Raw genomic sequence first — 26,514 nt, forward strand, 5'->3', positions numbered from 1 at the left:
CCTGTGCCACTCCACTCTATCCTGCACCATGCCACTGCACCCTATGCCACAGCTCTCCACTTTGTGCCAGTGCACTCTACGCCACTACACTTGACGCCTCTCTAATCTATTCTGCAACACTGCACTCCACGCCACTACACTCTACACTGATCTACACCTCTGCATTGCACTACATTTTATCCCACACCACTCTACTCTGAAACAATCCAATCTATGCCACTGCACTCTGTGCCACTCCACTCTATGCCATTGAACTCTACGCCACTGCAATCTACTCTGCACCTCTCTACTCTACGCCACTCTACGCCACTGCACTACTTTTCTCAAAACCAATGCACTTTACGACAATCTACCCTGCACTACTGTACTTTACGCCTCTTCACTCTAGGCCACTCTACTCTGATGCACGACTCCATTAAACTCTACTCCACTCTATGTTGCTCATCGCAACTTCCTCTATGGCACTTTACCCCACTCTATTCTACGAGACACTACTCCACTCTACTATTCCCTTCTATGCCACTCCGCGCTATGCCACTCTACTCTACAACACTCTACTCCACTCTATGCCATTCCACTGTCCTACACTTCTCCATTCTGTGCAAGTCCACTCAACAACAATCTACTACGCTCGCTCTATGCAAACCCCTCTATGCCACTCCGCTCTGTTCTACAACACTCCACAGCACTCTATGCCATTTCACTCTGACACTCTACTCCACCTATACCACCCGACGCAATGCAGTGCGCGCAACGAAATTCGTTATATTTATGTATATGTTTACTTACCTGAAATTGATCCGTATTCTGTAGTTTCCTACCCCCCACCCTGCCCCACGTCAACGCCCGGCAGCACTCCCACCACTGACCGCTACTGTTCCACTCCCTCCACGAATTTCAACAGCACTCTACACTACTCCACTTTACGCCACTCCACATCTCTCTACCCCATTCGATAGCACTCCACACCACACTCCTTTAACCCTATTTCAGCCATGCTGAACAGCAGCCACACTGGTATACAACATAGCTAAAACAAATTGGAGAAGGCAGTATCTGTTGCATAGGCTAGACCTATTGACTTTGCCATTCCTTGTTTTCCTTGCTGTTTATTGTTGTTATTCTTTCTTTTATGCAAGAGACTTAAAAACCAGAGCCCATCAACAAAATAAGCTTTTTTAAGACTGTGAATAGAAGTTGGACAACTTGAGGGAAGAAGACATGTCAGTTAACGATTCCCTCCAAAATAAGGCAGTATTTTTTCGGACTGAAAGTGGGTCCTGTTAGACCCAAAGCCGTTCTCTGGGCTAGAAGAGTTTAGTTTCACCGCTCAGAAGCCGCTCGTATAGTCACGCAAGTTGCCGAGGTGACGTCAGACGGCGACGCCTCCAGCTGAGGAACGAAGTGCTGGGAGGGCGGGATCGTCCACTGCCGCACGCTGCTCACTGAGCCTCTTCTCATTCGACCGTGCGTTCTGTGCGCGTGCTGCTGTGCCGAGAGAGACGCTCGTGCAACCGGTGCCCCGAATCGTACCCGGCGCACTGCTGGATGCCCCATGGCCACGGTCCGGGAGAAAGCGGTGGCTCTGAATTTCTGCGCGACCTACAGCCCCTCGCAGAGGCCCCCTGGTAGGCAGCGCTACGCATTGCTTTCCCTGCTCATTTACTGCAGCTGAAGTGCGCGCTTAATTACTAGAAAGAGCGAGTGCTGCTTATTCTCGCTTAACCTCAAAAAGCTCACCTGAGGGCCGTGTTGCTAAAGTCCTAATGAGTCCTCTGGCTCAGCGCGCCAAGAGACTGCAGTTTAGGCACTATAACTTCACTTATGTACAAACGCACAGACCCCGAAGAGAGTATCCAACTGGGGGGTCAGCACAAGCCAATACCTCATACTTTGCTGACCGAATCCTATGGAATCTCCAGTGACTTGAGGCATTGGAAAAGAGCTCGAGTAGTGAAGGTTACCAGAAACTCCTTATCACCACGGGTATTATCTTCAGTCCGGGGTACACAATTTCAGGTTACTTATTTCACGTGTTAGTTCACTTGGTTTAGCTGTATTGGAAGCAAGTAATACACATACCAGTGTGCAATATTTTAAAGGAAAGCTCGGTGCAGGAAGTTTGTAGCCTTGAGGACATGGAGCCATCTAGTAGTACCCATACGTTTGGTATATTGATGAGAAGTTGCTACATAGGTGTGCAAAAAAATCTGCCCTTGGAAGGTCAAGAATCTTCGAGGTTTTGTGTTTTAATTGACTGTGCTTAACATGATTACATTTATTAATTTAATAAATTAAAAAATAGCACAAGATCCGAGCAAATATCAAACTTTAAGGTGAATTTTTAAGATTTATGTGGCGACAGGATGGGTGCGCTCTCTCCACTTAAGTCCTAAACCGCACATGCTTTCATAGTCTAAAAATGCAAATGCAGGCAGCCCTCTTAAATTTAGTTAAACGGGCGTAGCAATTTACCAGACTCTGCATTATCAAGATTGCCCATTCTTGAATACATTGTCTGGGTTCCATGTTCATCAAAGTCACTTTGGGAAATAAATTTAAGGCGGGGAGCATTAGACACAGACCAGGATCAAATTAAGGTTAACTGCAAAAGCAGCAACGTCCTACTCCATCCTCCTTGCCCTCGTGGTGTTTCAGTGCTTCAAAAACGCCCTCCTCGAATAAGCAATTTTAGATCATAAGCATGCTCGCAAATACTGTATCGATCGAAAAAAAATTTTTTAACAGCAATTTTGTATTCCGCCAAAAGGAAGACGTTACCAAGATGGACTGATAACATGCGACCTGTTTGGCAGGCTGCTTGCTAACTATGTAGGAATCTTTTTATGGCCCGGGGCTGGGCCACGTAGACCTGGTATGTGCAGACCGGTTTTTCCATGAGCCTCTGTGTCCTTGTGTTTTAAGATCATAATATTGCTTAGGTTTCCCCAGTAGCGGTCAGTATTTGGAGGCCTTTTTCTTACACGTCTTTTTTGGGTTCTATTACTTGTATTCACGTTATTTGCAGTCCTTGTTTTTCTTGAGCTCGTGGAATGTTTACATCCGCCTTGGAGATATGTGAAGGGTCTCTTTAAGGCAGCCTGCTCTCTTTGAGGGAAGTTTGGGCATCAGACACTGTATTTTCCAAGAAGGGGGATGCGGTTGCGTGGAGTGTGCCAGTGGCTGTCTCGGAGGAGGGATCCTACGTTAGTTAACACCATTTGTGTGATCTGCATTATTCAGCAGCCTCTAGCCTCTTGGCCCGGTCCCTTGTCTCCATATGCAGCCTGTGGAGAGTGAGGCCTGGGACTTGCTCCCGTCCACCAAGCTGTGTGAGAAGGGGAGATTTTGTTTTGTTTTGTTTGTTTTGGTTACTTTGTGCTCCCTCTCTGTCAGAGTGGAGTCACTGTGTAGTAGATTCCCAGAAGGCCGTAGGTGCAGACAAACACTTCGTGTTAATCTCTTTAATGCATTTGCCTGCAGAACAGAAGCTTGGAGTGAGGGTGATTGAAGAGGAAAATGCAGGACTGCCTAATTTCCAAAAGTGCTTTCAGTTTATGAAAGGACACATCGTTGCTGTGCAATAGGGAGAGCTCCTTGAAGCAAACTGTGCAATTTGAATAGCTGCAATAAAGGACACCACAAACCTTTTATTTGAAGTATTTTGCTAAAGGTTTATTGACCACACGCTTTTGGGTTAATCTGAATGCCAATACAGGACAGTTGTCGACAACATGACCTAAGCGGACTCCACCTTCGTTGATGATCTATACCAGGTGCCTTTTTTAGCCTCTGGTGTAGTCTTTTTCAGGCTATGGCCTGCATCTGGTCACCCATCGCTGAGGTAAAATTTTGTTTCCACGCAAGGCAGAGCAATATAGGGGCTGCCTTGCTTAAGCACAGATTTTCAATGGCTCCTGCCAGAGCAGAGGGCACTGTTGTAGAGACCCAGGTTACAGCAACTCGTTCTACCTATGTGCCACCAAGGCAGTTATTCATGAGCTCAAAGTTTTGCAAAATGCGTCCGCACAAATACTGTTAGAGAACAGGTACGACTCAGTCAGACGGGGTCTGATTGACCTTCACTGTTTACCTGTGGCCCAAAGGATCAAATGAAAATCATTGTGCACTGAGCATTGCAGCCAACTGGATATCCCTTGCTCTCCCAAAAGACTTCTTAGATCTACCAACTCTCATTTAGCCACGTCCCCACTGTTAAGAGCTAGAAGTGAAGGATGGTCTTTTGGCTGCAACGTTGCTCGGCTCTGGCCATTAGATCTATGAATAATGAGTTGAGTTTCCGAAAATCCCGCAAGACCTAGCTCTTTAGGAACTGATAATTTCAGCTGTTGAGTCTGATCTTTGTGCAGTGGTTCTCTTTTGGCCAACAGCACTGGGATGCCTCAAGGTCAGCATGTGCTTTACATATCCCTTAGCATAGCATTATGCCTGTGAGCGCCCTTTGCAAATATTGGTGTTCTTCGCTGTACCTCTTGTCTTGAAGTGGCCCTGTGACTAGAAATTTAAAGGAGAACAAAGCAATCTGGCACAAGTGCAGAAGTGTAAAAATCTGAAAGACTGTCAAGGAAGGGTACTGTGTGTGTGTAGAGGGAAGGAGTACCAGTAAAAATCAAACATGTTAAGTTTTGTACTGACTCTTTAAGAACTCCACCAAGCCTAGTCTATCTCCTTCATATTCATTAGATCAGAGTGGATGACCTGCCACAGCCACTGTAAGAAATTGGCCTGAGAGGATGATGGATTAAAGAAACCTTCATACCTACCGGCATAACACATTTTCAAAATCGGAGTCTATCACAGTTTCACGTCCTTAACTCCACCAAATGCTGCATCTCATAACGCAGTAATTGCAATGTGTTTGCCATAACAAATGACTTGGAAAACCGTCCCCCATGGGGGTCAAAGGAAAGACCATATTCCCTTCGTGGAGTAGCAAGCTGTCTGGGTGTACAAGACCTTCAGGATCCCACTTAGCTATATTAACATTACAATGCAGCCCCTGAGGCTGACGTCATGGAATGCAACTTGGGTGAAGCTACTGATTAAGCTAATTGCAAACTCAACCTGTCTAGTATAGGATTGGGATGGTCTACTTAACCTGTACTGGAAGCAAGAGTGAGTTGCTGTCTCTTGCATATTACATGGTCTGTTTCAGTAGCATCAGTATTCTTCATAGTTTCTAGTCTTCAGTTGCATCCTCTGGGCAGCATAGGGTTTTGTGGGCGTTGTTGATATTTGGGGGATGTGTAACTTTCCCCAAATAGTTCAGGAGTATTGTTTACTATTCGAAGTGCACCCCTAAAATATTTTGAGGAAAGTTAAACATTCGGAAGTGTTTTTATTTTAAAGTTGACATGGGTAATTTTGCATTGCTGGAAGTGCTGCCGTGAGGACCCTGGTCAAGGCAAAAGAATATGAATACTGGCTTCAGTTCAGGTGAGGCACAGACTTCCTGCGTGTGTTTACACTGGATCTGTAATGGAACATATAAGCAAAATATGGTGGAATATAATGCAGTGCAAACATAAGGAGATGATGGACGGAGTGCTGAAACTTTATAGACACTCGCCCCCAGTCACAGATATGGGTTGAAACAATCATCGTTCTTTAGCTCTCTTCGCCACCTCATTTCAGACCCAGCTATATGCAAATCAGTCTTGTCCATGTGCCTCATGGGAACAGTCCAGACCGAACTGCCAAACCAGGTCTTCCCTGGACAGGAAACAAGCCTCCTGGGATCGGTTTTGGGGTAACACTCCTCATCAGCCAGGCTAGCTTGAATCCAGTGGCAAAGTGAGCAAGGGACCCACGCATGGGCCTACCCTGCATATAATGCAGCACAGCGTGATTCCCAGTGACTGGAGTTCATTCGAACATACCACCCTAATTGTGCTGTTTACTGGAGAATTAATTGATGCCACTCTGATCCCAGCAAGGCCAGGCTGAACGTGTTAATCTTAACCTAAAAGGTGCAGTTTCTTTTAAAGACATAGGCTGCCTGTGTGCTTGTCATGTTACGCCCCCTGACTTGGCTAGAAAGCCCCGAACACAATACTATAATATTGTTCAGATCTGTTGTGAAGAAGTGTGACTACTGACTCCCTCTGAGAGAAGAAGCCATGAGATTGGGCTAAACACGCCATGGGTGAACCCCGAGACTCCCTAGGTACCCTTGAGCCGAGACTCCCTCCATCTACAGTTGTTCTGCGCGTTTTTACCCTGCAGCGGGAGGCACCGAGAGACAGACCCGCTGCTGCATTAAGGCCTCAAGGCGGGGTGGCGCCCTGGGTTTGCTTCGTATCCCGCCCTCCCGCCTGGAGCTCGGAGGGCCCCTCCCTTTTGTTGTCTCTTGGTATGACCAGGTAACTCCCTTCGAAGCTAAGAGAATTCAAGCCAGTTTAAATATGCACTGTTATCAGGCGGGCAACTAGAACCAAATTTCGGGGGGAGGGGGGGGGGGGGGCAGAATTTTTTTTGGGGGGGGGGGGGGCTAATTCTTTCAGCCGTAACCAGAGTGGCTGTAAGAAGGGGTGAAAACGTAATAAAAGCCTCATTTACAAGTAAATGGCCTTTAACAGACGTGTGAAGTACTCACAATTAGACATAGTCAGCCCGCGAAGCTGTGTCACCCCGGGCTGACAAACGAGGGGGGGGGGCTGAATCCCTGTGAGCCCAATGGGTGTTGCGCGCCTGACTTATCAACATTTTTGCAGACCTACGACATTTATTTATTTAATGCATTTTTATAAAGCGCCGACTTTACCCGAATGTGTCAGAGCGCTGTACAGTAGGACCAGTTACGTTACATGAGAGAAATGTTACAAAATAGAACGTACAAAAATAGCACGACACAGAATCGAACACAGCAGGCAAGAGGAACACAATATCATTAATACAGTTGCCGCCCCTCCCTAGTGTCGCATCTATCAAAACGAAGTTTGCTGGGCACACTTTAGCAGCCTGTTCTGTTGGTGTTGCTGCATTCGCACCCTTGTGTGGTGTCAATCTCTTCCTTCTGAGTTACTAATCCTGTTTGGGGATTCTCTGTGGGTGGTAAGATTCTAATGCAGATAACGTCCTCGAACCCCGGATGCGTACATTTGGCTGTTATCATAATGCGACCCAAGCTACTTCATATCAAACGAATGTATTTTCACAGCCCGTACTGGTGCAAGATATTTTGGACGATTTATCCCCCAGTCCAAGTACACGCCAGCGCTTCAGCATATGCATAGGTAGTGCGTACCATCGGTTGGAGATGGGGGTTGTAAGCAAAGTAACACTATGTCCCAGGCAGCCCGGAACTGATGACGTCTGCCGACTGCTGGTCTCTGTATATATAATTAATGGTCTCATTGTCTTTTCTTGCAAAGCTCTGCTTACTTTCAAATTGCGTCGCTTGGCAAACGCGTTGTTTGTGCCTTTTGTTGTGTTTACCTTCGCCGCCTCCTATCCGCGCTCACAAATACCTGTCGTATCTTACCCGCACGTTTTCTATGGTGCAGGGTCCGAAGAGGGTCTGCATGCAAGCTCCAGCCACCTGACATTGGGGGGTGTTGTATTCGGGGGTGGTGTGTTGAGCGAGTGAGGTTTGCAGATTTGGTCAACGTAACAGGCTCTTTGCTGGATTGTTTAGTGCACGATACCGGTACCTAAAATACTTGCGTATAGCATCTTGTGCAACACCCCCCCCCCCCCCTCACCTGCATATGTGTTACTTCCCCCTATGCAAGTGTTTGTGACTCGACTACGACTGAGTCAGCCTGAAAGTAGACGTGTGCTGCCCTCACTGTTCAGATCTCACCCATCCTCTGCTTTCCAGGGATTGGGTTAGATGCTCAGGCTGCACCTCTTTTCCGGCTACAGACCTGTTAAGAATCTTGCAAAAAGTCTGACTGCTGACAAAATACAGTGTCTAGCCTTTTATTCAATGTGTTAAAAAAATGCACACTATACACATTTCAAGGATCACGGCTATAGTCGGGGCACTTGCAGGTTACGGATTTTTATGCAAGCAAGAGCTCTGATTGTTCAATTTTCCCAATGTGTCTTTAAAAGCTGTTGGTATTTCCTAATTCGCATAATACCTCTGCTGTCCTTGGGCATTTTGCTTTTCACCTGCATTGCTGTCGCACGCAAGCCACGCCTGGAGAATGGAATGTAAACAAACCAACCCATTAGTATGTAAAAATGGAACTCTTCAAATGCAGAGTGTGTGTATGCGCGCGCGTAGTGCATGTGATCAGCATTGAACTCGTCTTATGTTTCTTATGCGTTGCGGCAGCTTATTGAGTGATACTCGCTTACTGTGAGTCGGGCCAAACCACACTTGTGCCTTTAGAGGCGGCGGAAGCATTAAGAGCTTGGGCCCGGCGTGCAGCTACTTGAATCCAGCCAGGGGTGAAGCGTACCTTCAGTGTGGGTGGTGAGAAGACGGCGTATTTGTGGAAGGCTATTCTTCATAGACCGCTCTAAAGATCAAAACCTTTCTCTTGCTCAAAGTAACTTTTTTGCATTTAAATTATTTGAAATGCATCTTCGATGATGACTACTGTTTAAACGTCTTTGAACTTCAGACATGACACCAACGACTTTAGGCAGGTGCAGATAAGCCACAGGTGGCCTATGCTCCGTTTAGGCAGCAGTGCGCATGAGCGGTGCATCAGAGCCTGCTTGTAAACGGGATAGAATTGATCCGGTGGGCGATGGGCCAGTACCTCAGTTGCAGCTGAGGGCCTCTTTTTTTTTTTTGGCCAGCGTGGTGGGCGATTTGGGCGGTATCGGGGCTGTATAGACGCTGCCAGCAGCCCAGTGGGGGCCTGAGCGCCCACACTAGAGGCAGATGGGCCTCTATCGCCCCCCCCCCCCCGCTTTTTACCAATTCCCAGTCTCTCCCTGGGCCGACCTTTAATGTATGCTATGCAGATTTAGCAGGGACGAGGTGGGGCGAGGGCCTGAGCAGAAGTGGCCTCATTTATAGTAAGGTGTAGTTCACAACCGACCTAATCCGCGTGCAAAGAGTCCTGGCAACATTTGCATTTTTAAAAAAATCCCTGCGATTTAAGAAAACACGCCTCTTTTAGCAACCCACTTCCCCTTTGTAATACTGAAAACACGGAAGCAGTGTTTTGTAATAAAGCTCAATCCGCAAATGTGGTACACTTAAGGCCTATTTTTTTTTTATCCCAATCCAAAACTGTTTTTGAGGTGGAAGGAGCTGTATGTACAACGCAGCTTTGGAACACACTTTTACATGAAAAGTGCAAATAACAAGCAACACTGCCGTGGTAATAAGCCACAAGAGGTCCGGCACCGGTGCCATTAATCCGGCCAAACGGTCCGACACGATTCAGATTGAGTTAATGGTCGGTGTGCCTTTGGGAAGGGAAACTTCAGGAGCTCATTATCTTTTATTATTTTTCAGTGGAAGCATCCGCCGCAAAACACTACTAAATAGTTGTACACCCGCCCAAACTGCATGGAACGGTTCGAATGTGTGCTAGGATATCATGGCTTGCTTGTGTTGTAACAGTATAAGCCCCTCTCGTCACCCTTCCTGGAAGAGCAGCGCGCCTGGTCACGCTCCAGTGTCATGCTGATATTTCATCCTCGGCAACGGAGGAGGCTTGCTCTCGACATGAATAAATCACTTGACGAGATCTCGAAAACGACCGGTAGCACCGATCCATATCCAACCCACTCTGTGAGCCCTTCTGCACAACCCTCGCGCGCACACTTAAACTCCGTCAAAGAATCCGGCGCGGAGACACTTTCCTTCTTTCTCACTCTGCCATGGTTGGTTTATTAAGCTTAATCTTCGAATATTTTTCAAGCTAATGTGGCAGATCTATGCAACTCTGTAACAGAGGGTCATATCCTCTCACATAGAACAGGTTAAAAAAAAACTCCATTTAGACTTAAACCATTCTTTTCATTCGGTGGTAACCGAGGTTATATTTTAAATTTTAAAATCTTAAAATAAATCCTAACAAACGCCAATTTACACGGATGTGTTTTACAACATAATTTACCGCTTTAAAGGAAACTGTTTGCTGGCGCTTCATTGGGAGCGGCCAAGCTTTGAATTAGTAAAATGCTGTGCTTGATACAACCAGGTTAACCACATAGAACGCCCATACCCGACCCGCATCAACAATTTAAATGCAACTGTATCTTCAACTGCAAAGTGATGGAAGCGCAAACCTAACAGGTCATGCAGGACGCCAGGTCCCACTCGGTAGGTTGGAGCAAAGGTGGCTGCTGGAGGACACGGGTCTTAATCCAACTAACAAAGCTACAATAAGGGTTTTCCATCTACACACGTGCTGCGCGGATAAAGTGCTATGCCATGTCGGAAGAATCCCGAGTCAAGCAATCGTGCCACCTTGTGTTCACAGCTGATATGCTGGTTGAAATGAAATATGGTATTTGTTAGAGCTACTAAAGCTAGAGTGTTTGGTGCCTTGAAAGCAGGGGGAGAAAGAGTGAGAAAGACCCAGTTAGTGATTAAAAATAAGTTTTTAGATTCTTCCTGAAGGAAAGTAGGTCTGTGTTTAATCTCCAAGCCTCCGGGAGGCCATAATCTCACTGGCACTTGTTTTGGTATACTCCACATGCAGAAGTGGACTAGATTTAATGGAATTAAAGATATTTTCAAATGGTCCAGCTTCTCTGCAAGACTAAAAGAGCCAAGGAAGAGTCAGTGAAAAGTAGATTTGAGAGTGCAGAGGAGGAGGTCGTATTCTGTGGTAGACTATTTCATTTTCTCTTTAATTCCAGTGTTGTGTCCACGTTATGCTCAGCTCCCGCCCTCTTGTTTAAACTAGTGTCGTTAAGCAGACTAACCCTGAAGTGGCAGCTCTATCTGCAGGCAGGGATGCCAAGTGAATTTGTCTGCTCCCCCTTTAATTGCACGCTGCCTGCATTGAGCACTTTGTCCCACGAGATAAATGGCACCTTGTCTGCAACGGCTTTGCTCAAGTCTCTCGTCTCCCGTCTCCTTTTCACCATATCACAAGTCTGACACTTGGTGGCAGCTCTGCTGACAGAGACAGGTTGAACTGGGAAGAATATGAAAGCATTCCTTCGTGGCCCTGTCATTTCACATGCACAAAGTCCGCACTCTCAAATATTTGTCTGTAGTGACCGCATTTACAAACTGCCATAACCTGTTCTTCGCCACCACCAGCCCTTAAGACGAGCACGCACCGGGACTATGCGGGAGATCTTCGATCTCCGTGCATATTTCACAACTGTAGCTGCCCGCAAACATGCAGTGCTGCTGCGAAGCCCCGTACCTTGTAGGCGCATGTTCCAGCACTTACGAAGTGCAGGTGGGTACATCCTTGTAGCCTGGTTCTTCCATGCACTGATTAGCGCCGTCAAAGTAACTGGGCTGGGGCATCAAGGTGGTTCGTTCGTGCCCACTCACAGCAGTATGGTGATGGCCATGGTGCAGGGGGAGACCCTTTGTAGTGAGGGAGGAAGTTGGGCAGAGTAGCGAATGGCTTTGTGAGGAGGAATGAGGACACGTTGCCGCCTGTTTAAAGGAAAGGTTGCTTTTGTGCTTAGAGGGTGGGGGGAGGGCTCATTTTTTTTAAACATTTTTTATTGAGTTTTTCCAAGTATGTCGCACCTCAGCATGATATACAATCTTTATACAATTTTTGTCTCGCAATCATTGGTATCTGATATTAGCTGTATACATCTAGTACAGTATTGTTATTTCTAACCTTTGACAGCATTGGTATCATTGTGTGTCCTTGTATCTTGCATGAATTTGGTCCATGTATATAACAATAATTCTTATTTAATCTTAACCATCCCCCATCTCTCCCCCCCCACCCAATAATCCCCAGTCTGTTTGCCTGCGTAACTTTTCGTGAACCACTTTTGTTACAACATAGTCTTGCGTGATGTACACTTATCCATACAGATTCTCCTTTATACGCATAGGTTCAAGGGATGGGCGTCCCATATTACACCTTTACATAGAACATTTAACCTTCCTTATCTATATCAGTTAATTTCAACTCCTCCAGCATAGCCTCCCATTCTAGCGCTACTGGTGTTTTCCGTAGCCCTCTTATTTCCTCCCTAAGCAACGCTGCACCCTCTGCGCAGCTCCAGCGTATCATTTCCGTATGCCAGCTCAATACAGCTGGGGCTTTACGTGCCTTCCATCGCATAGTAAGGGTTCTGATAGCCAGTATTAAAGCAAGGTCTATGAATCGGTATTGTACCTTGTGCTTGGACAAATGTTTGTGTAAACCCAAAATACATTCTTCTACTGTATTATGTAGTACGTGATGCGCAGCTGTTCCAGTTATTCGTCTAATTGCGTCCCAGTATTTCCCTTACTATTGGGCACTCCCACAGCATGTGTAGCAGATCTGCCCGTTCCGTCATACATCTCGGACATGAGTGTTGTGTTTGGGCAAACATCCTATCCAATCTACGTGGGGTCAGATAAGCCCGGTGCAATACCATAGTCTGGATACATTTAAATTTTGCATTTCTCGATGCTTTCCTGGGATGTTCAATTACTGTCGTCCATTCCTTGTCTGTCAGGTCTCTACCTATGTTCTCTGCCCACACTGTCATCAGTGTATCTAAGGAGACCCGTGTATGGGCGCTAATGCCGTTGTATAGCCATCGGATTAAATGTCTACCTCTACCCCTATAATGTACCATCTTGACCAGCTCGTTACTGGGCGGTTCCCTCCTCTGTGGCGCCCAATGAGTTTTTAGGTATTGAAGCAGTGCAGTGTGTGTTAAATACAGGTGCGCTGGGGCTCCCGTTTCGTTAACAAAGGTGTCATGGTCGAGCAGTGTCTCGCTACCAAATAGGTGTGCCACCGTACCAAGACCTGCGTCAGACCAGGGAGCCAATTTGCGGTTAGTGAGCCTGCCGCCCGACAATGGGATACCTAATAGCGGGATGTTGCCCGCGTATGCAGGGGTTCATTCGTATGCAGCAGTACTGCTTTCCAACACTTGAGCGCAGTGTCTAACAAAGGGGGCTGGTCTCTCTCGGGTCTATTGCGAGGAAACAGCAGGGCGTATAGTGCTTCACTATCAATGTCCGTGTCTGTGTATCCTATTTAATGCAGATTACGTCCCACCATCCAGTATGACAACAATTGTAATTGAAAGGCGTAGTAATAGGCAGGGAAGTCCGTCACTCCCAGTCCACCCATACGTGTACCCACTTGCAATTTCTTCAGGCTAATAAGTATTCTAGCCTGTCCCCATATATGATCTATTATCAAAGTATTCAGTATTTTAAAGGTGGCTTGCGGTACTACCAATGGCAAATTTGTAAAATAATATAATAATCGTGGCAGAACAACCATTTTAGTTATTGCTGCTCTTCCCATAACAGACCGTGGCAGCGCAGTCCAAAAGGTGACACTGCATCGTAAGGCTCTGATTGCTCTGTTGAGGTTTCCATCTAACATATCCACATGCGTTCTATATATCTGAATGCCCAAATACTTAAACTTAGTTTGTGCTACCTGAAGTCTGGTATCCCCAAATTCTGCGTCTGTTTCATCTGTGTGTTCCGTGAAGAAGAATGCATGTGACTTTGCAGTGTTTAAGGCCAGGCCCGACCAGACTTCAAATCGTCGGTATACCTCATACATTGGGGTATGGGGCAAGCGGAGGTCACGTATGTTCATAATAATATCGTCCGCGTAGGCCCTAGAAGAGATGGGTCGTGTTCCCTATCAGTATTCCCCAGACCAGGAAATCTTGTCTTAGTTTGATTGCTAAGGGTTCCAGTGCCAGAATAAAGATGAGGTGACAAAGGACATCCCTGTCTGGTCCCTTTTATGTATAGTGTATTCTTCCGATATATGTCCTCCGGTTCTGGCGCGTGCTGTTGGGGACTTATATAGTAAGTGCAGCCAGGTTATGTAACCCTCCGGTATCCCAAATCTCATTAATGCCTGAAACGTATAGCTCCAATTGATGGAATCAAACGCTTGCTTGAGATCTAGCGAGATACAGCCTGCATGGGGGTACTGTTTTGGCGCTTCCGTCATCAAATAATGTAGTTTCCTAATATTTAATGATGTGCTCCGTGCTGGCAAAAACCCAGTTTGGTCTATGTGGGCCAGTTTTAACAGGTATAATTTACAACAAGGGGTGGTGATGGACAGAGTCTCTGAATTAAGCAGAAATCTCTCACCCAGTCAAGAGATCAGGGCTAGATCCAACACCGTTTTTTAGCTCACTGCATCATCCCAGTTTCAGAACCTGGCTGTATGCAAATTAGTCTGTTCCTGTCCCAGTGCATGATGGGAACAGGGCAAACCAAACTACAAAGCCAATTCTTACACTAGAAAGGAAACAAGCTACCAGGGACCGGTTTCTGGCATTTCAGCCTCTTCGGCCCGGCTTGCTTGAATCCTGATGGTGCAGTGAGCAAGGGACTCATGTCTGAGCATACCCTTCCACGCTTAGGGTGGACAAAATAATTTTGTAAATAAATTGTAGTCTGGTCTGCCCTGTTCCCATGATGCACTGGGCCAGGGACAGACTAATTTGCATACAGCCAGGTTCTGAAACTGGGATGGTGCAATGAGCTAAAAAACGGTGTTGGATTTAGCCCTGATCTCTTGACTGGGTGAGAGTATTCTGCTTAATTCAGAGACTCTGTCCATCACCACCCCTTGTTGTAAATATTTTTGTCCACCCTAAGCGTGGAAGGGTATGCTCAGATGTGAGTCCCTTGCTCATTGCACCATCCGGATTCAAGCAAGCCGGGCCGAAGACGGCTGAAATGCCAGAAACCGGTCCCCGGAAGCTTGTTTCCTTCCCAGTGTAAGAATTGGCTTTTGTAGTCTGGTCTGCCCTGTTCCCATGATGCACTGGGCCAGGGACAGACTAATTTGCATACAGCCAGGTTCTGAAACTGGGATGGTGCAATGAGCTAAAAAACGGTGTTGGATTTAGCCCTGATCTCTTGACTGGGTGAGAGTATTCTGCTTAATTCAGAGACTCTGTCCATCACCACCCCTTGTTGTAAATCGTTTTAACAGGTATGGCAGTAATCTGTTAGCCAGCACTTTACTCAAAATTTTATATTCGGTAAACAATAACGATAGTGGGTGATAATTGGCCATGTCTGTGTGGTCTCTTCCTGGCTTTGGTAGTGATTTTACAAGCGCCTGTGCTGTTAGAGGTAGGGCACCCATGTCACATATTGTTTAAAACAATTCCATCAATTGGGGTACTAGGGCCTCTGCATATGTGGCGTAGAATTCAATGGGGAGTCAATTCATACCAGGTGTTTTATTTAGTGGAAGACCCTTTATAGCGACTTTGATCTCCTGTTGCGTAATGGGCCAGTTGGGTCTTTTTGTTCCGATGTCTGGAGTGTTGGAAATGTTAAAGAAGATAGGAAAGCCTCTGCTTGTTCTCTTGTAATGTAATATGTTGCACCATACAGTGCTGCGTAATAGTTCCGGAAGGTAGCATTGATATCTCCCTAACTAGTTACGGTTCCATTTTCTGTGCTAATTTCGCATATCACCACTGCTGGAGGGGTATCCCGGATCAGTCGAGCAGACTTATCTGCTTCGGCGTGAGCACGTCTGGTATATGCCTGATAATCTATGACCCTTAGTGATTCCAAGAATTCCGATTGTGTAAATCGCGCCTCTTGCAATGGGCCCTTTTGCTCTGCATTAGTCACTGCCTCTTGCTCTAATCTTCCCATTCTCTCCTCTACCTCCACTAGGGACCTATGGAGTTCCTGCCTCGCGCCTACAGTCGCACATATCGCTTTCCCTCTTATGACTGCATTAAAGGCATCCCACTCCACCAGCCTGCTCATTGCTGTATGACTGTATTCTGCAAAGTAACATTCTATAGTGTTTGAGAGATCATTGCCGAACACTGGGTCTTCCAACAACGGTGGCCATAACCGCCATGTAGGGACCGGTGTGGGCACTCTGACCCATGTAACAACTATCTCCAGTGGGTTATGATCCGAAAAAGTCTTGGGTAGGTATGTGGATTGAAGCACTTGCATGGCTATTCTATCGGAACAAAATATCCTGTCTATCCTAGTGTGGAGATCGTGTACTGCGGAATAGGAGTACTCTCTTTGTGTAGGATGTCGCATCCTCCACACATCGCATAGCCCCCACCCTTCTGCCCACCTAACCAATGCCTCCGTCTGTTTAAATACCCCAGCTCCACGTAGTGGCGGTTGTGATCTATCCAATGACACTATCCACGGACATGTGTCCCATCCCGCTAGCGCTCTGCTCACTATATCCCAATACTTAACTTGTTCAAAGTTTGGAGTGTAAATTGTACCCAGCACCACCAGTTGTCCGTCCAGTGTTCCCTTTACAAACACATATCTACACATATTTGCCCAATTTGTCAGTCCTCTGTTCCTGCATTATGAACGGCACTCCATGCCGTATCCAAATTGTGGCCCCCCTTGCATAGTTAGAATAAGAGGTTGGGAGAATTTGACTTGCCATTTCTTTGAGTTTCACCACCTCGCTTTCTACCATAGTATATAAACTATCTGTGCATTGTGGCGTTGTAGGTGTGCGTGGATCCTGTGAAGCTTCTGTATTTTGCCCATACCTTGTATGTTCCTTGTTATAATGGTGTATTTGACCCAAAACAAGATACGATGTATAAGCTGGGCAAAGTGCGTAACAACATGGTTCCCCAGCAAGTCAGCGTATCTTCCAAGTACATGCATGCTGTGACCGGCCCACCCCCCAACATTCCCAATACTCGGACTGGTCTCTGAACTATACCAGACCATAACACGGAACTGAACCAATAATAACATAACGTTCAAGTAAAGAGCCTTCGCCATGTGGGGGGTATCGCCTGCGCTCCGCATGTGGTTTAAACTTCTTCAAAGCACTACTCTTGAGCTTCTATGGTACCCTGGGCCCTAATAATGTCATGCCATCTGCAATAAAAGAATGGTCGTGGAGAGAGCCTTCGCCATGCGGGGGACAACACCTGCGCTCTGCTTGGGGTGCAGTCATCTTTACAATAGTACTCTTAAGTTTCTATGTTACTCTGGCCTTAATGACATTATGCCGTCTACTACGAACCTGTTAGCAGAGTCAATCAGGGACACATAATACTGTTACAATGGGAAATGATACTTGCACGGGTTCAGTCAGCCAAACAGATCTTTAATCAGTTGCGGGGTGGCTGAAGGGAACAGGGCCACACTGCCCTCAGAGTCTGATTTGTGTCAGTTCTTCTGTGGAGGATTTAGTATCCAGCCGTGGGGGGTTCGTGAAGGTGGCCGCAGCAATTATCGCTTGTGACTTGTTGCATCTGCTGCGAGGTAACATATTTACGTGCAGGGGTTCAGTGCGGATGTACGCTCCCACGACCCGCAGCAACGCCTACGGATGGCCGGCCTCTGTCCGTGATTTAAGTGGAGGTCTCTGCAGTATTGGACCGTTCCATCGCCTCCAGCCAGTCCTCCACATCTCCGGGGCTTTCAAAAAAGTAACATTTCTGCTTGAACATTATTTTTACCCGTGCCGGGAACAGTAGTGCATCTCAGATTCAGATCCCTGAGCCTCCGCTTTACCGCCATAAAGAATGATCGCTGTCGCTGCACCAGCATCGTGTAATCAGGATATAATGAGATTCTCATAAGAGCACAGAGAGGCAACTTGTCAATTAAAGCATAAATGCACAAAATATCAATCCAATCCAGATTCTTCCTTGATTTCACAGTAATGAATCTTTAATCTTGCTTTTTCGTCACACAGAATGCCAGGTGAGGTTTCAAAAAACCGCCAACGCGTTACGCCCCACAAGGGGCTTCCTCAAGGCTGTGAACACAATATATCACATGATCATATTTGTGGTCTACTTGAGTGCTCGTACATGTATATTCACCATATACAGCACAAATGCATTTATTAACATCGAAGAAAATCTCCCAACACTTGATACCAAAATATACATGGACTTTTATAAGCCTGTACATTTAATTCAAATCAAGGGAAAAGACCAAGAAGCAGAACAAGAAAAAAAAAGGAAAAAGCGAAGATGGAGAAAAAAGAAAAACACAAAGTGCAGTGATAGGCAGCTCCATGTATCTCAAGAGAGCCCCAGTACTGCAGAACCATCTTGCATCATAATACCGTGAAAGCCACATATGTATAGCAACGGTAGTGCTGCTAAAACACAATCCGCAGCAATATCTGAGAAAACGCAAACACCCCACATGTGATACCACCTGCAGAGAGAGATGCCTTTAATGAAGGGATTCTCACCAAATTTCACGACGCTTCAACCCAAACAATGTTTCACTTGTCATCCAGTCAATGCAAGTGTAGACACTAATATGAAAAACAAACACATAAAGAGATTACCACAAAGAAATTCAATTTATTAAAACCACCATCACCAACAAAATACAATACTTAATGGCAATAGTCCATAAATACCTCCATCAATAGCGAAGCATTAATCCATGCCTGCTCAATTGTCATGAGCACGCTGCCACGACTTATTTTTAATGTTTGGATTCGCATATATGTTTTCTACAATGTGAAAGGAAAAAAAGGGGGGGATCTTTTCAGTCACCTTAATAAAGTTCACTTCAATATTTACAAGGAAAGTTCCATAAGCTGTCGAACAACACCAATTTTACCTTCAATTGAGACTCTGGTAATTCAGACTGTAAATAATTTCTCCAAGAATCCAATATAGACAGACGGTCAATACGATAGTTGACTCATCTAAAATTTAAAAAAAAAAACCTCAAAAGTATCACATTCCCTCTGCAGTTCAAAACTTCCTTCTATACAACCGGGAGGCGAATATCTTATTTTGATTCATATTAAAATATATTCTTCATAAAAGGGACATAAGTACAATTTAATCAAAAAGGACCGCAATAAAAGACATGTGTTCAACAAACCTTTCTTTACGAGGATCAACAAGAGTGTTCTCCTTAAAAAATGACACTAAAACAGCAGAAAGTAAAGAGTATCCGACAAGCACATGCGCCATACAATCAAACTCCATTTTCAGAGGCAAAGTGTGGAAAAGCCCCGTATATTTTATATAGCATATAGCGATGAACCCGGAAGCTATACGTGTTCAATATAGCGATAAACACGAAAACTTTCCACTTTCAAAACGCACTGCTACGCCTACCTTTACGTATTAAATGTGAGAACAGCAGAGCTACATTTTGGAGACCCGATCTTTATCATATCCCGAAACGTGCACATTATCTATGCACAATGGCTAATACAACGCTCACCCAAAGCCAGTCGTGTAATTTTAAGGAGAACACTCGTGTTGTTCCTCGTAAAGAGTTTTTGGGACAAATGTCTTTTATTGCGGTACTTTTTGATTAAATTGTACTTATGTAACCTTTTATGAAGAACCTATTTTAGTATGAATCAAATTAAGATATTCGCCTCCCGGTTGTATAGAAGGAAATTTTGAACTGCAGAGGGAATCTGATACTTTTATTGAGTATTATTTAAAAAAAAATTTTTTTAGGTGAGTCTACTATCGTATTGACCGCCTGTGTCTATTGGATTCTTGGAGAAATTATTTACAGTCTGAATTACCAGAGTCACAATTGAAGGTAAAATTGGTGTTGTTCGACAGCTTATGGAACTTTCCTTGTAAATATTGACGTGAACTTTATTAAGGTGACTGAAACGATCCCACCCCCCCTTTTTTTTTCCACATTGTTGAAAACAATATATGCGAATCCAAACATTAAAAATAAGTTGTGGCAGTGTTCTCATGACAATTGATAATAAGGCATGGATTGATGCTTCGCGATTGATAGTTATTTATGAACTATTGCCATTAAGTATTGTATTTTGTTGGTGATAGTGGGCTTAATAAATTGAATTTCTTTGTGGCAATCGCTTTGTGTTTGTTTTTCATATTAGGGTCGACACTTGCATTGACTGGATGACAAGTGAAACATTGTTTGGGTTGGAGCGTCGTGAAATTTGGTGAGAATACTTTCATTACAGCTATCTCTCTCTGCAGGTGGTATCACGTGTGGGGTGTTTGCGTTTTCTCATAGATATTGCTGCTGATTGTGTTTTAGCAGCACTACCTATGCTATACATATGTGTCTTTCACGGTATTATGATGCAAGATGGTTCTGCAGTACTGGGGCTCTCTTGAGATACATGGAGCTGCCTATCATTGCACTTTCGGTGTTTTTCTTTCTCTATCTTCACTTTTTTCTTTTCTTTCTTGTTCTGTTTCTTTGTCTTTTTCCTTGATTTGAAATAAATGTACAGGCTTATAAGTACATGTATATTTTGGTATCAAGTGTTGGGAGATTTTCTTAGATGTTAATAAATGCATTTGTGTTGTATATGGTGAATATACATGTACGAGCACTCATGTAGATCACAAATATTATCATGTGATATATTGTGTTCACAGCCCTGAGGAAGCCCCTTGTGGGGCGTAACGCGTTGGCTGTTTTTTAAAACCTCACCTGGCATTCTGTGTGACGAAAAAACAAGTTTAAAGATTTATCACTGTGAAATCAAGGAAGAATCTGGATTTGATTGATATTTTGTGCATTTATGTTTTGTCATATTGCCTCTCTCTGCTCTTATGATTGTTTAATAACGTTTGAGTCCTATGGCAGTGGACTTATGAGGTGGGCAACATAAAACTTGTACATTTTTACGATAGATTGTATAGCTAGGTGTTGCGGCTCTTCAAGTATCCCTAACTACCTTTCTTTCTGCTTAGCTATAATGAGATTCTCGCATTCTCAAAGTTTTTATCAGAGCTGATTCCCTAGCTTTCTGCAGGAGAATGTCTCTATCACGGAAGTTCAGCAGCTTGATTATGAGTGGCCGCGGTGGGGCTTCCGGCTTCGGTCGTCCTGTAGGTATTCTCTGCGCACGCTCAATACAGTATTGCATGGAGAGACCCTCAGTCGTGACGTGTTCCCTAAACCACTGTTCCATATATCGCGGTGCATCGTTCCCTTCAATTTTCTCTGGCATTCCAATCACTCGGATGTTGTTCCTCCGTGCCCTGCCTTCTGCATCCTCCACGCGTTCAAGTAAGGTGGCAACCTGTGTCTGCTGTTGCTTCACACTGGTTTCAATCTGTTTCTGTTTCGGCACCACCTCCGCCAGTGTCGCCGCATTTTCCTTTACTTTGTCCGACGTCTTTGCGTGGTCAGCCTGGAGCAAATTAAGGCCAGTGGTCAAGGTCCCTACCTGGAGCTAGATTGCTTTCCTGGAGTCCCGTACTTCTTGCAGTATAAGATCCAATTTATCCACCGGAACAGTGACAGCAGTGGGCGGGATACAACCAGAAACAAGCGTGCTGTCCACATGGTCCGTTACCTCCTGTACAGAGTCTGTGCAGCTAAGGTCCTGTTACGCCCCATTGTCCCCGATTAGAGGGGCGGTCGGTAGTGAAACTTGGATCCTCCAAATTAGTCGTCTCCTATCTTGCCCAGTTGTAACGCATTAGATACACCTGCCTCGTCTTCAGTTGGGCCAGTGCAGTGCCTGCGCTGTCTGTTATTTTTGGCTGGATGGCCTCAAACGGGACGCGGGCACACCAACTACCGTGCCCCCGCTCACTTGTCATATAATATACCTTGGTAGACGCCAACTCCTTCAGGCAAAGGCCGTGTTCAGTACAGGTTCACCTCGCTGCAGCATTCAGGGGTCCTGGGCACGGCGAGGCACCTGGCCCTGTCTCTGTATAGCCTGCACCAGTTTTCTTGCCCCAGCAGTTCCAGTACCATCAAAGTGAGCCGCTATTCCAGTCCCGGCACTGCCTGTATGTGCCCCGCGTTTCTTAGTGGATCCCGGCTGTGTCATCACCACTACTATCATATCCAGTGGTCCGTAAATGAGCGCCATAGCCGCCCCCATTCAGCTCTCTGCGGAGATTGTTAGGTCCCAACTGTGACACTGGGGCACGCAGCTGCCCCAGTTGCCTCTGTCCTAGTCTGGGGAGCAGCCTTGGGTATTAACTGGAGGGGTACCCCCTCGCCCCACCACCTCTGTCGAAGCATCACCCCTGGTGGCAAGAGTTCAAATTCACCATGGCCGCAGCTCGAGGTGCAACCGCAGGCCCCGGGTGCAGGAAGAACACCAGCGCCGTTGTAGTCTGCCTGGTCGGGAGCTCGGCGCAATCACAGGAGTCAGTCACGCCACAGCCGCCGTCCCACACATTTCGGAACACGGGGCGGAAAGCAGTCAGTGAGTGCGCCCGTGGGCCTGCTCCCCGGCCCACCGATGTAGAAAAGAGGGGGGGGCGAGGGAAGGAGGCCGCACCGAAGCCCGGCCTCACCTGTGTCCCATGCCCGCCACACGGGCCTGCCCTTCTCTCCTCTTGTCGCCCGCCGGTCGAGGTCCGCTCCTCCTCCCCCCTCCGGTGCCTGCCGCAGTCACGCATCCGCACCGCAGCTGCACCTATCCACCACGAGCCTCCGGCGGCCAGCGGCGATCCCTCAGTCTTTTCGTCGTAGGATTCAGATGGCGACATCCGTGATGGCGGGTCCGCACACACCGAGGTCCTGGATCTCAGCGAAGCATTTCTCCGCCAGCAGCGCAGCCGGGTCCCGATATGTCACCGGTGTCTGCAGCTTTTATTTCAACCCTCCGATTATGGACTTGGCGGATCTATGCCAGGATATTGATGGTCCAGAGCTCAGCTAACAGACGACCGCCATGTTCGGCGCTTAGCTCCCACCCCCGGGGGAGGGCTCATAATGTGAAGTGGGAGGGGGAAGTATTAACAGCTTAAAGTAACATGCCGCACCATGCAAAGCAAAATAAAGGTGGTGAAGCTTCCAAAAAGTTTGTATACACCTGCTACTGCTGAAAACTGGAAATGCCTACACACGCTACTTTTATTTAAAAATACAAATGCCAATGAAACATGAAGCACGTCAATGCCATGTGTGACAATATAGGAAGGGGAAGTGCATGGCACAGGCGCCCTCGTAAGCATCTGATGAGTCCGGGGGGTAAATGTGTAACTGTGCCTGAAGCGTAACAGAGGTGCAGACTTTGACCCTGGGGAACAGTGTTCTAGTCTTGGCATCAACTGTAAAAAAAAAAAAAGCATGTCTGTTGAAAATGCAGGGGCGGGGGCGTGCACGGAATAGATGCTCTAGTGTCAGGGTTAGGGGAATTGCGTAGCTGTGCCTGCAACACCAGCTACCACAAAAAATTGATTAACAAAAGAGTGCTTTGAAATTGTAAATAAAACAAACCGAATAATGATGCATGTCAAAGGGGCTGTCCTCTTGGAAGGTAGCAACAGAAGAGAGGGAGGTACTAAAGAGAAGAAAGCAGGACTGCTAATAAAATCAATAAAATGAAAAGAATTCCGAAAGACACTGCAAGGAGCCAATTAAATGTATGGGCGGAGCGGAGTGTCCATATCCTGAATACAAGAAGCACACAGTAAATTACAAATTTAAAAAGAACAGTGCATTTATTTTTCTTAAGAAATAAGAAAAAAGGAAAAAAGGAGAAAGTGAGGGAAAGTAAAGGGTTATAGGGATGGAGTGCAAGAATTTATTTAGAAAGATATATAAAAATCAAAGAAACTATCATTAATCAAATTTGAAAAAATATCACAATTTATTATAAAATGATGCGCTCAATGGATATTTGCTTGTTTATAAAATTGCAAACCATATGTACAAAAAACCAGACAAGTGGCAAACACAATTCGTTTTCTAAAAAGAAGGGATACAACATATACAATGATTATGTGCCCTCTAAAGTTCATCAGCCACAAAAGCGTCGACGGCGTTTCAACCGCTGTCTGAAGTTGCGGTCATCATCAGGACAATAACGATTTGAAATGAGCGATAAAAAATCTATATAGGAGATGCGGAACCAAGTGTGCCCACAGGCTCACGATGTGATCACAAATCAATTGCGGTAGTACGTTAGTAGTCAAATGGCTCAAAAATAGCGTTAGATCTTCTTATAAAAAAAAGTGTCTAATCCCAGGGAGATTCAATCGTCCATCCAAGTGGCACTAGAACAGTGTAGCTACTGATAATTCTGTAAGCACGTGTGTTGTATCCAAACGCCACAAGGGTCCAGGACCCTTGTGGCGTTTGGATACAACACACGTGCTTACAGAATTATCAGTAGCTACACTGTTCTTTTTTCTTATTAAGAAAAAGAAATGCACTGGTTCTTTTTAAATTTGTAATTTACTGTGTGCTTCCTGAATTACTGTCAGGAATAATTATTTACTACCCCTGGTTCAGGTCGGTGGGTTGCCTCTGTTGATTTCAAGCATATCCTGAATACAGCATGTCTCAAAGGGACAGCACAAGCACAGGGTAGGCGAATGTAATATACCAAAGCATAACATTCTGTAAGGTCTCAACTTTTGTAGAGGAAAGCCAAAGTTATTTTCTTCTGAATTTCATTGAGGTCCGCAGCATAAGCTCAGACATATTATATATCTATGATCTTTTGTTTCACTGCTTTTAGAGTGACCGTTCTATAAGAGACAGTTCTGCAGTCAGAGGTTTCTTGTAACAAAGCATTTATATCGCCGATCATTTACCCCTTTCTATCCGAGAAATATTTCTGATTTTCAGGCTGAATTCTTGAGGTTTAGTCCCAGGTGATATATAAGCATCTGCCTGGTTGTGAAAGACCTAGTGTGGGCTTACCAATAACTTCGAGGCCGACCGCCTGCCCTCTGCTTACCACCAGGTGGCTGTGTTACACATTTCCATTGGTTCTAACTCCATACCTTTTCTTGTCCATTTAGTATTTGTCCCTCTCTTGGAGCATTTACTCTTTACTATCACGGGCTTCTGTTCTTCCACTGGTCACTTTTTAGAGAACTACTTTTTTCTTTTTGCTTAACCACTCCATGAAATAGTGTTGTGGGGAAACTGAGATCAAGACAAGACTCCTCTTGGCAGGTTTATTGTCGTGACAGGGAAAGTAGCTATCCCCACACAGAGAAACAGCTAGTCTCAATGGTTGCTCACAGTCATCCCCTTAAATAGTCATACAATGTCTCTTACAAAAGGTCAATTAATAATTACATATTTGTTACAAAACATCACATCACTTGTGTATTTACACTTCTGACCTTTTCCTCCGTACATTCTTTATTGTAATTCTAACAAGGCATAGCAAACCATTTATTTGCTTTCTTGTGTGTTGTATTGTTCTGCTCCCAAGACTTCTGATCAGATTCTGTGTACACTTGGTTAACTCTATCTCCTGCTCCTATTCTTCAATCATATTTTCAGTTTGCTGAGAACACAGAATCCATGTTTTTGTGCTGTGACTATACATTGTTATATGCTTGCAAACACAGGTTTTCCTTTAACTAAAACCTTGCTGATCATGCACTCTATTTCCTATTGAATTCTTCGCCTGTTTTGCCTAATTTTTTTTAAGTGGGCCTGCACCGCTCTTTCACTATGTATAACGGTGGTGTAACCGCTTCACATTTAGTTTCCTTTCTAACATTCCCCTCTCTAGTTGATATTTCAACTCCTGGCTCTAATGCTGCATCTGTACTTGGTACTAGATGATATGTATTTCCCTGGGCGTCTACTACTCGTTTAGGTGACTTAACTTCAAACATCCCTTCAGCTTTTGTACTGATCCTTCTACTACATGCTAAGATGAATTGAATGCCAAAACATTAACAGCGGCCCAAGAAATGGATTTTTTTAAAAGTCTTGAAATCCAGAATGGTAGTAAAGCAAACCACCCACTAAGCCCGTGGTTCCTAAAGTGTGCGCCGCGGCACCCCGGTGCGCCGCTATGAGGTGCCAGGGGCGCCGCGCTCACGATGTGGGAAAGGGCACTTTGTCAGCTGTAGTGCAATTTACGTGCCCCCTGCATAATCTCGGAATGTGTTTTGGGCCGAGAGTACTGGTGCGATACGTGCGTACGCATACGTGTCGGATGTACGTGCTTCCACAGGCATTGTCTCGTCACCATTTTATATGCAGCTCTGATCGTTTCAGGTGCGTTATTGCTGTCCGCTGTGCCTCGTGGGAGCCTCTTCTTCAGACCATAAGGTTAGTAACAGTTAGTTGTGCTCCGTTTTGTTTTTGACTGTAACTTTGACTCACTCTGTGGAGCCTGCCTTTGTGCAGTAAAATTATGAATAGAGTACCACGCTGATCTTCGGCCCAACCTCCGTTTTACACTCGTATCACCAGCATTCATTTTACTCTAAAATGATGCTGGTGATACGGGTGTAAAATGGAGGTTGGGCCGAAGATCAGCGTGGTACTTGATTAATAATTTTACTGTGCAATGGCGGGCTCCACGGAGTGAGTCAAAGTTTACAAACAAAAAGCTCAAATCGTACTACTGAAGTAGAGGGACACTTAGTAAAGTCTTTACAACTCTTCACCATGGGTCTCAGGGCTTCAGATAAAACGAGCAGTATTCGGTTTGTTAAAGTGGAAAAGGCAAGAAGTGCACGGGAGTCTTT

General features: G+C 45.5%; 1 protein-coding gene across 1 annotated transcript in view; it reads left to right on the top strand.

Annotated features, from left to right (window-relative positions):
* Nucleotides 1–1,412: 1,412 nt before the first annotated feature.
* Nucleotides 1,413–26,514, top strand: part of DEPDC7 (DEP domain containing 7) — a 310,449-nt gene continuing 285,347 nt past the window's right edge. The window contains exon 1 of the mRNA XM_078680860.1: nucleotides 1,413–1,628. Within this exon, the coding sequence (XP_078536986.1) occupies nucleotides 1,556–1,628 (73 nt within the window). The 5' untranslated portion in view covers nucleotides 1,413–1,555. The remainder of the gene's footprint in view (nucleotides 1,629–26,514) is intronic.

The sequence above is a fragment of the Lissotriton helveticus genome, chromosome 3_1 (genome assembly GCF_964261635.1).
Source record: "Lissotriton helveticus chromosome 3_1, aLisHel1.1, whole genome shotgun sequence".
Classification (NCBI taxonomy): Eukaryota; Metazoa; Chordata; class Amphibia; order Caudata; family Salamandridae; genus Lissotriton; species Lissotriton helveticus.